The 11,408-nt window shown below is 36.6% G+C and overlaps 2 protein-coding genes across 2 annotated transcripts; one reads left to right on the top strand and one right to left on the bottom strand.

Annotated features, from left to right (window-relative positions):
• The first annotated feature begins 1,382 nt into the window (after positions 1 to 1,382).
• LOC114516686 (enoyl-CoA delta isomerase 2, mitochondrial-like) lies at positions 1,383 to 4,987 on the top strand. The gene is made up of 8 exons (XM_028536229.1): positions 1,383 to 2,112; positions 2,501 to 2,599; positions 2,834 to 2,879; positions 3,092 to 3,237; positions 3,391 to 3,563; positions 3,752 to 3,962; positions 4,384 to 4,527; positions 4,728 to 4,987. Exons 1-8 carry the CDS (start codon positions 1,897 to 1,899, stop codon positions 4,881 to 4,883), a joined length of 1,191 nt encoding a protein of 396 aa, XP_028392030.1. The 5' UTR covers positions 1,383 to 1,896; the 3' UTR covers positions 4,884 to 4,987.
• Positions 4,988 to 5,001: 14 nt separating this feature from the next.
• On the bottom strand, positions 5,002 to 11,142 carry LOC114516685 (chromodomain Y-like protein). Its single transcript, XM_028536228.1, has 10 exons — positions 11,074 to 11,142; positions 10,822 to 10,987; positions 9,458 to 9,676; positions 8,836 to 9,144; positions 8,219 to 8,445; positions 7,611 to 7,771; positions 7,312 to 7,432; positions 6,899 to 6,988; positions 6,504 to 6,647; positions 5,002 to 5,761 (listed from the first exon to the last, which is right to left on the bottom strand). Exons 1-10 carry the CDS (start codon positions 11,095 to 11,097, stop codon positions 5,606 to 5,608), a joined length of 1,617 nt encoding a protein of 538 aa, XP_028392029.1. The 5' UTR covers positions 11,098 to 11,142; the 3' UTR covers positions 5,002 to 5,605.
• Positions 11,143 to 11,408: the final 266 nt, after the last annotated feature.

Here is an 11,408-nt window from a genome sequence, read left to right as displayed (position 1 = left end):
ATTTTTAGCATTTTAAGACAGTTTTTGAACAGTTCAAAAAGTCTTCAAAATTGACCAAAATGGTAAGGGGTAAGCCTTACCATTTTGGTCAATTTTGGCGACTTTTTCAACTTTTCAAAAAGTGTCTCAAAATGCTCTAAGATGAAAGGTATTAGTCTTAGGAAGCCATTTTTAGCACTTTAAGACAGTTTTTAAATAGTTGAAAAAGTCGTCAAAATTGACCAAAATGGTAAGAGGTAAGCCTTACCATTTTAGTCAATTTTGACGACTTTTTCAGTGTTTCAAAAACCAACTAAATATGCTCTAAAATGAAAGATATTAGTCTTAAAAAGAAATTTTTAGCATTTAAGACAGTTTTTGAATAGTTGAAAAAGTCGTCAAAATTGACCAAAATGTAAGGGGTAAGCCTTACCATTTTGGTCAAAATTGACGACTTTTTCAATGTTCCAAAAACCAACCAAATATGCTCTAAAATGAAAGATATTAGTCTTAGGAAGCTATTTTTAGTATTTTAAGTCAGTTTTTGAACAGTTCAAAAAGTCGTCAAAATTGACCAAAATGTCAAGTCATGTCATCTGCCCGTGTGAAGACCCCACATAGACGAATAAGTCTGGAAAATGAGGCAGTGATAAAGAAAACCAAAAATGTAATCTATTCGTGCGTGTTTCCATCGACTTATTCGTCGGATTAGTTGTCCCGTCTTTACACTAGACAAAAAATGATGAAGTGTGAAAACGGCCAATAACACGGAAACCAAAGAATGTAGTGGGTATTACCATTACCATTGGTTTGCTGGCGTAAACCGAAATCTAAGGGCGCTTTCCTTTATACGGAAAAAACCGGACCGGTCCTGTTGTATTTCGGTACAGCTAGATTACAGGTATTTTTTAGTGTTTCAAGAACTCTTCATTCGAATATATCTTTTTTTACATCTGCCTAGCACGGGAAATGCAATTTTCCCGCTATATTTTTAAGGAAATACTCTATTTCAATTCAAAATATGATCGGTTTGACCCAGGCATTATAATACGGAATTTTTACAAGGACACACGTTGTCTTTAGGTTCAATAATCACTTATTAATCTTAGAAATTACAACGTGAAATTACAACGTAAGCATATAAAAAAGAGCATAGCCATGCAAAGCAAACTTTATAATAGAAACAATAATTATTTTAAATAGTCAAATTAAAATTATATTAGACATTTTTGTCCATGAGGCATGATTTTTAACTACACACTTTTCCATTTACAAGGACACATTCGCCTTTCACAAGGACACAAAGTGTGTCAAAAACACGCGTATTATAATGCCTGGTTTGACCATTTTAGACGCTTAATAAAAAAAAGCGCCCTAAAATCCCAGCAATACTTCTGGCACAGAGCATACAGAGTTTGACTTGGCATTAATTATGCGTTCCTAGCGGCCATGTTGTTAGCCAGTGCGCTAAAGAGAGACCCTATCCCCCCCGAACATTATAAATATCCATATATTCCACATTTTCACTTTATTTAAACAATCGCTCCCACTTCTATACTCTTCTAAAGGATAAGAACTAACAAAATCTGGTTTTGAGAAAAAAATTGAGCAACGTTTTTGTCAAAAATACGATTTCTCCAGATAGTTCTGTCTCGGCTGTTTATATTCAAGCCGCCGCCATATGCATGATTTCCCGGGGGGAGAAGGTCTCTCTTGAGCGCACTGGCTAAGCCAAGGGGTACGCAAAATTAACGGCAGTCAAACCTCTGTATGCTCTGTGCTTCTGGCCTGTGCTCGAGGTGGCGTGATATCCGAGGAACTTCATGTAGGAAAAATTGTGTAACACCTCGAACCCTCGATTAGAAACGCAAATAAATTTGTAAGTTGATAGGTAAAATTTTCATATTCACGGCATTAATGGCGTTAAACCAAACCTATCGGTTCATAACTCGAGGATTTTGCAAGAATATTCTACACCGCAACAATACAAGTTTTTATACACAAATGCAACGCCACACGCGATATTTATCAGCGATGAGTGAACAATTCAACCAAGCCAAGGAGAAAGTCCCCACGTTAACTAAGGATCCTGGCAATGAAGTTAAACTGAAAATGTATGCACTTTTTAAACAGGTGAGGCGGGAGAGGGAGATAACGCTGTGGAATAGAGAGGGGGTAATGCCAGGGCTGATACTGTGGGAGTCAGTATGGAATGTAAACTATAATATTATTATAGTAAAAGGAATGCCTGATGTGCATAATAGACAGTTGTATATCCTAGTCTTTTTACAGGAAAGCTACCCATAGATATAAGCTGAGTAATATTTTTTGCCCTTGCTAAATTAGTTGAATTTGCAAGAAACTTTTCAACTCAAAGTAACAAATGTTTCCGAAGTCTGAAAATATGGAAGAAAGTGATCTAAAAATGTCACTTTTTGTCTTGTGCCAACCACTAATGCCTGCCTGCCTCATGTAATATAAAAATATGTAAATTATTAAATGTGTTAACTTCTTATGTTAGGGATCTGTTGGAGCGTGCAATGCTCCAAAACCTGGTGCTCTCGATTTTGTTGGAAAAGCAAAATGGAATGCATGGAATGATCTTGGTAACCTTTCTCAGGTAGGTCGGCATTTTTACTTCCTGGCATTAAAGAGCAAACTATTTGGACTGGCAGTATTCTAACCCCAAAGTAAAAGTCTGATAATTTTGTAAAAACTGAATAGGCACATTCTAAATTAGTGGTTGAGAACTAAGGTCATTGACAAAGAGAACCTTGGCAAGAATTTGTAGATAATCTCTCCTTACTAAATAGATTAGGAAAATAGATTAATTATAATTTAGCTTTTCTTACAGGAGGATGCTCAAAAGCAATATATAGCACTTGTGGAATCTTTGTTAGGTAACACTTAAATCGTGAAGTCTGAAATTGTATACATTAGCTACAAATGCCAGCCATTGAGTTGCAAATTGCAATTTTTGACTAATAGTAATTTTTAACTTGACTTGCCCTAACAAGGGGGTTTTAATCAGCAAAATTGTTGTGCCTACTGCTGGAATTTTAAATTGTTCTGCACAAATTATATTAATGTAGGTCTTCAATATGTTTGTTAGCACAAGAGCCATCATCTAGTAACAAAGCAGAGAAGGCAAACGAAGCAGAATCTGGTGATTTTGAACACATATTAGTTACACAAGATGGTGGACTTACAACAATTACGCTAAACAGACCCACCAAATATAATGCTTTAAACCCCAAGGTGAATGCAAAACTGTGTGTGGATCAGAAAACAGACTATCAAGTGTACCATACTAAATTCTATTTTTGGTTAACTCATATGTCAAGTTCAATACTCTAAATGTGCAAAAACCTTCAACACTGTATGAAAACAAGATTGCCTCCTTTTCTATAGATGTATCTGGAAATAATTCAAGCGCTAAAACAAGCTGGTGAAGACAACTCTGTTGTGACGTTAATTACCGGTGCTGGGCAATATTTTTGCAGTGGAAACGATCTTACTAACTTTTTAAATATCCCACCAGAGGGGCCAGAAAAAATGGCCGCTGATGGAAGAGAGTTGTTGAGGTTGGCTAGGAGTTTGAGTAATTCCGCTACCCTGACTTTATTTCTAAGTTAACATTGGTTTTGTCCAAACTTGCCAATTTTAATGATTTTGGAATGTTTTTTCCAGCTGTGAAACCCAGTCAGATGAACCTCTCCTAAATTTCACTTTAACTTGGCTAATCAATCCAACCCTTGATATTATTATTTAGGGAATTTGTTAAGACATTTATTGACTTCCCAAAACCAATTGTGGCTGCAGTCAATGGTCCTGCTGTTGGAATATCTGTCACGTTACTGGGATTACTAGATATGGTGTATGCCTCAGATAAAGCTACATTTCACACACCATTCATGACACTTGGGCAAAGTCCTGAGGCCTGCTCATCCTATCTCTTTCCGAAAATTATGGGGCAGGCGAAGGTGAGAGTTACAGAAAATCAACATATCATACCTCACTGTCTTCCTGCAAGCTCTGAATGTACTGTTTTGAAAAAAATAGGACCAAAATGCCGATCTCAAAATTCATACAAAAATTTGTAAAATCAATCTCTGTTTACTACGGAGAAATACAATTCACTGCAAAATCCATCATTTTTATTGATTAGAATTTGAAAGTGAAATATAATTACTGTATAAACAATGCCTGTTGCTCTAAAAGGTTTTGGAGTAAAGCTCCCACACTCCCATCCTAGTTTGGCATTAAATAACGGTTTCAGGATATGCTGCATGTACAATAAATGTGAAAATATGCATGTAGTTATTTCAAGTAAGGTGTTAATTGCACAAAGTTAGATTGCCCGAAACTAGTTTGGTTAAGTACTTTTTGTAAACTGTGATGTAGGCTCACGAAGTCTTGCTGGCAGGAAAAAAGCTGAATGCTGTTGAAGCTTGCAACTACGGTTTGGTTACAGAAGTCATTCCTCAAGCAGAATTCGAGAGAGAAGTGAATAAAAAAATGAAATATATGGCTGGGTTGCCTCCACAGGTATCATTTCACCGCAGTCACCGGGAACGCGTAACATATTAAAGAAAGACACACGCTACTATTAAACAATTTAAATGCTATATTCTATACAAAAATTACTTAAAACAAAAAAAAACTGAAAAAACTTTATACATTTTAGTAGATTTTCTCTTATTGCATATTGTTTTTTCAATGTTTTTTTTTTTCTTCTCAATTTTCAGTCTCTAGCCTTATCCAAACAACTCTGTCGCTCCGCTGAGAAAGATAAACTCCACGATGTGAATAATAAAGAATGTGAACTTCTTGCTAAAAGATGGCTCTCTGATGAATGCGCCAAAGCCGTCATGGCGTTTATGCAAAGAAAGGCGAAAATGTGAACCGAGATCCCATCAATATGTTAAGACTGTGAAGAACTATGTTGAGATGTTGAATCTCGCAAGAATTATCGATTGATGTTATTATATGAACTAGGTTTATTCAATAAAAAATTATGTTTAAAATGACTATTTTTCAACACGTATGTATAATTAATGCAAATTTCTAGCAAATTGCTACAAATTAAATACGCGGGAAAGTTCAAATGTACTAAAATGTACCCTATTACATTTACACGAGGATACACCAAATGTACCCTAACATACCTACAGTACTTTTAAGGTTCCGAAAGCTACATGTGCTAGAAAATTTCATCCATAAATTACAAACTTGATTTTGTTTAAAATATTACTTTTCACAAAAAAATCGCGAGTGAAGCCTCATTTACATCATGCACAATCTTAGGTAGGGGTACCAAGTCTTCCTTTAAGGAAGATTTTGACAATTGCTGGTGGCGACACTTTGGTGTCAAAAAATCTGCCAATTGGTCATAAAGCAGGTGAACTTAACAAGATATATCGCCATTGTTCATTATGAAATGCGATATAAATTATTATTACGCGATATTTTTGCTCATCGCCTGCTACACTTCTTACATTTCAAGAAGCTTGTCTCACAAAAGGAACTTTGTGCGTCGGACAAGATTCTTGAAATTATGTACCAGGTTACCTCCTCGCATGCCTAACGCTGACCACAAGTTAACAGCATACCTGGACTATCATAATCATTCCCGTATGCTGACCCGCCATCTTGAAAGAATATTCTTCAATGTGAAATCGTTAACAACATACTTTTGGAAAAAGTCACATTCTTCGTGATTCGTATTCTCGAGATCCTGAACTTTCCCGCCATATACAAGTGTCTTTGTGTCACGCAAGCACTACAATCGAAAAAAACTTCATTATTTTACACCTGTAAACCTAAGATTGCTCTATTTTCATACTTATACTGTATTCACGATAAAATAGCAAGAAAATAACAAGAAACAAGTTTTGTGCACGTCCAGCAAAACAAAATCGAGGATTTTTAAACGACTTCATATATGAATTGAATGAATCAATATGACAATAATGTTCAAGGACTTTTTCCGACGCTGTTGTCAGAGAGAAAACGATTAGTCTGCCCAGGAAATAATCCTTTTGTGTGGTTAAATATCACCAGACCATGTTATCTTTAAACGTTCGTGTGGTTCCCAAGGACGTTTGAAAAGTTCAAGCACTATTCAAGTCTCAAGAGTTTCAAGCACCCGCATGGAGCTGGAGCACATGTGGCTTTTTTTTTTACTTCGAAAATTTATTCGGTGTCAGAAAATAAAGCCATCAGTGACACTACCCTATATACATTAACTGGAATAATATCTCCAATTGTCAAGCAAGATGGCTGCTAATTACTCAAACTTTGAGCATAGTTTTCATGGTACTTTTTCCACTATGCTGTAATTATGTTAATATACTGTAGGTAATATATGAAAATGTTGTTTAAATTAGGTAAAAATACGGAATTTTGGCATTTTGCTGCTTACTGTATTTCTGCCCAAAACAATTGGAATGGACTGGGACTAGTTCATAATATCCGGAGAATTCTAAAAGTAACTCTACCTCAGTACTTTAAGCGATGTTTACCTGCAAGGGAACGGATAGGAGTCTCTGTATATTTGATTTTAACTCCTTTTCAAACTGATCTGTCTTTAGAATTTCGCTAACAAGACCGTAGTGCTTTGCATTCGAGGCAGAAATTTCGGTGTTGAACAATATCACTGACATTGCCTAAAATCAGAATGACAAAATTTCACTTAGAATGTATATACGTATACCATACAAAAAAACTATATTATAAGAAAAATCATGCTGGGAAAAACAACATTTTGAAAACTCAATAAAGGAGTTACATAAAACAAACAAAAATGTTGCGGTGATGTTTAGACTTCATTTCAACAAGTCAGTTCAAGTTTTGCGGAATAAATATGTGTTATTTTTGAACAACCATTTCTTAAAAGCCTATACAACAGTAGCTGTACCTGTGATGTTCCAAGAAGATCCTGTAAGGTATATGAACAACAGCCAACTGGTGGATGACCCCATTCAGCAAACTTCGTTTGAAATGTCGCCTAAAGTGGAATTAGGTAAAGTTATACTCACAGACAATGTATGCTACATGCTAAATGAAGTCCATTACACACAATTCATCTAAATTTTCTAAAGAAAACATTTCATGGAATATTTCAAGTTTTTTGGTCCAACCTATTTACACACTTCACATAAACTAGATTGGCTAACGAGAATGAAACTAAAGACAAGACACGGAACAAAACAAACGAAAGTACAAAATTGAAGGGAGTACAAAAAGAGTTAAGAGTTATACTGAAAAAATTCAGTAAAAAATGACATCATTTAGTAATATATAAATAAGCACGTTATGTGATCAACACACCTGATCAGCAGCAAAAACAAAGTCACAAAGAGCGACTAGAGAAACACCAAAGCCAGCAGCAGATCCGTTTACGGCGGCAATCAATGGTTTGGGACACGTGATAAGCATTCTAGTTAAAAGTCTATAAGAAAAGCAATTCAATCTTCGTTTAAAATATGAGCCGGTATTCTATAAATATTTCTCGTCCAACATTTCACTAACATGTCCAACATTGCTAGCCGTTAATTTTAATAAAATTCTAGGTGAATTTCATGCATTCTGATTAGAACGAAAAGTCGCTTTAGGCGCTTGGTGAATACCTGTATTTTTGTAAAATTTCTCGTCTCTCGGTATGAGAGATGGATTGGAATTGATCGAGATCCCAGCCATAGCTGAATACACTGCCTGATCCGGATATCACAACCAGAGACACGTCGTCTTTACCAGCGTCGCGCAAAGCAGCGATTATGTCTTCACAAATCTTTATTGTATAAATGAGAGAAGAATGAGAGAGGAATTAGAGAGATGAAAGAGGAATTAGAGAAATGAAAGAGGAATTAGAGAGATTAAAGAGGGATTAGACAGATGAAAGAGGAATTAGAGAGATGAAAGAGGAATTAGAGAGATGAAAGAGGAATTAGAGAGATGAAAGAGGAACGAGGGAGTGGCAAGAGAGGAACAGGGAGGAATGAAAGAGAATGAGCAAGGCATTAGAGAAAAATGAGATAGGAATTAGAGGAAAATTAATTAGAATGAGAGAGGAATTAGAGAGGTGAAGGAGGAATCAAAGTGGAAAAAAAGTGATGAAAAAAGAATTAGAAAGGGATGAAAAAAGTATGAAAGAGGAATGAGGGAGAGACAGGAGAAGAATGAGGGATGAATGAAAGAGGAATAAAATGACAAAATATTATTATTGATGTCATATTACCTGTCGATTGATGACATTTTTCTTTGCTTTGTTGCATATTTTGATGTACAAACAACCATCCCTATTTGTGACGACCAATTCATCTTCCAGAATGCACTGTGTGGAACAGCCTGGCAGAGTCTGCCTCGTCAAACGTGATGGTAAAGTCAATGATGGACTGTCAATAACAACACGATTCTTTTGAGCAGACAAAATCATTCCATTTCGCCTTTTTTTCATTTTTTTCCCTGATAAAAAACACAATGCAGAGTTATTAATGCTACTTTGTCTAGTTTGGTGAATCAATGCAAATACAATTTTCATTAACCAAATAAATTTCTATCAAAAATCCATCAAGAAATTTAAGACAATGGAGTGCTTTGGATAGGTTAGAGTGTTAGAGATAGGAACTCAATTCAAGAGAATAGGACACAGGGACCAGTTGTTCAAAGCTGGGTTAGCGCTAATCCTAGGTTAAATTTTAATCCAGTGTTTTGGTTTAAGTGCTTCTGTGCACTGTTCGTTTTGAAACTTTAAAAAATATTACTTCTATCAGTACAGAAATATAATAATATACTTCTGCTGTATATTTCGGGTATAGATCCTGTATTTATTGCCTAGTGTAACTGCAGCTTCACCTTTCAGGCTCTTGGCTTTTGTTTGAAGTATTTCATGGGACTGGTCGTATTCTTGCTTTATGGAAAGAACAAATTGTTCATCAGGAATGTCCAAGTCAGAATTTACATTGAGTGATTTTTGTTTTGGAGGTCGACCAACTTTGGAATGTTTGGCAAGTTTTGAAACTTTGCCAGGCTTCAAAGGTCGACTAAGCTTCCGCTTCACTGGGTTTTTTACAACACGATTGTCATTTTGGACAGTTCTGCTTCGAAGGCTTCTGTTATAGCTCTCTGGCAATGTGTCATTGAACTTCACCATTGTATCCTGATCTGAAAATTTGGAAAAAAATATTAGGGATTAACCCTTTGGCAAGCAACAATTTCCTGCCTTAGCTTGACAAAAAATTGGAAGAAAATGTTTGTTTGAAGTGACTATACATTATTCATGGGGTGGAATGAAAAACAATGGGTGGGGGGATTGACAGGGAGGGGACAAACACATTTTTTTGGAATAAGATGCTGTTATGCTGTGGCCATTATTGTTTATTTCACAAAATGTTTCCTTAAATAGTTTGAAGAAAGTGAACAAAACTTGCAGCTGATCATTCTCATGCAAGAAAGCAAAGAAAATTAAACTAATTACCTAACACCAAAGGCAAATTAAGTCCGTTGCAAACACTTTTCGTCAAAGACTTCTCTTCCACTTGACGACGAAGAATTTCGTCTTTCAGGTCTTGTCGAACACCACGTAAGAGCTTCTTTTGCTTCTTTAGAGGCAACGCTTGCAGCGTTACCAATTCTTTCTTTTTCTTAGAGAAATTTGGTTTTTCAGCCAGGTGTTCAACAACTGTAGTTTGACTACCTGATAAAATGTAAGATACCTAAATTATACCAGTTGAACTGATAATCACTTGCAGGGCCTCCAAGAGAAATTGTGGGGCCTAAGGCAAAATTTTTTTCTGGGGCCCTATGACATCATGGTTTTAAATATCTACAAGGCATAAATACTTCAAAGAGATGTGAAAAAGTTTAAACAACAAACAAACTTTTTTACAAACAATATCAAAGTATATTGTTGCTGTCACTCATACTTTCGATTAGTGTGCGAAGAATACACCAAGCCCAACATATTTTAAGGTGCTTTAATTTAGGTTATTTTTTCTTAAGCGAGGGGCCCCTTCAGGTTGGGGGCCCATGGCAAAATGCCCGCCCCCCTCTCGGTAGGCCCTGATCACTTCCAGGGGTTATGTGGATGTGACACACCAGCTATAAGCAAAGTCAAAACAGCAAAGTCTTAAAACAGCATGTTTGGGTCTCCTAACCATGTATATTCAATTAACTGAGGTATCACAAGACCCAAGCAGGAAGTCAAGATGCATGGCCACCCACATATTTGATATTTTAGGAATGAATCCTCCTTTTCTCTTGCAATAATACTCGAAGATGCACCCAAAGTTTGGTTCAATGAGGGCATTCACAATTCAACAACAGGGAAGGGGTGGATGGGTTTTTTAATTTCATCCAAAAAATGGCACAGTGAAGCATGACACCAAACACTTGCATTTTGGTAACAACTCTAATAGTCATTGTTATACTTTGTAATTTGCATGTGTATGAGGTTTTTTTTGCTTATTTTTACGTCAAGATGTTTTGCCTTATTCATTCACTAATTTAATCGCTTACTCTGGCCTTCTCGTAAACTATTTTAGAAAGGTTAAGTGCACCGGAAGACGGAACGATGCTGTTTAACTTTGCACAAAGTTACGAAAAAAAATTGTACTTAGCAAATTACCAACCTAGCACTTTCCTCGGTTTCAAAACAACATGAATTGCAACTTAATTCAGGTCATTTGGGTTGCAGAGGAAAATGCCACGTAGTTTCATTTTCAACTTTTCACGAAGTTGGATTATACATATATATGAAATTCAAATACCTGGCAATCGCTCAAATCTAACACAAACACCGCGAGAATTTGCAAAAGTCGACGTTCGTGCATCAAACCGTACCTGGAATAGGCCAGTGCTTCGTGAAGTATTCCTGAACGGCTTCCTGACAATTCGCGAAGTTATGAAGCGGTTCCCAAGTCGTCAACAATGGCGGATAGTTCTTCCAGCGAACCAAATAGTCTTCGTTTCCCTCTTTTGTCGTTCGTCTGCCAACAATCTCGTCCACCTACGTTGCAAAGGAGATGTATTAGGTTGAAATAAAAGCATAAATACAATACGGGAAGTCTTAAATCACGCGCCTTGCGGCCTTACCTCATACGTATCTCCCGAAGCCATCACCCATTTCTGGAGATATTGTTGTTTGTTCGAAAAATTGCGCGCGAAAATCACAAGTGGACCGCGTGGAGCGTGCAGGCAAGTGTGTCCAAATTACTCCCCCTCCCCCCTCTCCCCCTTGAAAATTGTAGTTGATATATTACCCAATTTTTTATCCCAAGATATGCAGGTAATGCACCCCCGGCAAAGACTCTAGAAAGATAATTCTCCCTAATCTGAGGGAGGAGGGGGGAGGTAGAGGCCTCACTCTCTATTAGAACGCCTATGCCTGGAAAATTCTGTTACAATATAGTAGTGGATCGGAAATTCGA

This window comes from Dendronephthya gigantea, unplaced genomic scaffold (genome assembly GCF_004324835.1).
Source record: "Dendronephthya gigantea isolate DGI-Jeju-01 unplaced genomic scaffold, DenGig_1.0 000006F, whole genome shotgun sequence".
NCBI lineage: Eukaryota > Metazoa > Cnidaria > Anthozoa > Malacalcyonacea > Nephtheidae > Dendronephthya > Dendronephthya gigantea.
This window is presented reverse-complemented; position numbering and strand designations above follow the sequence as displayed.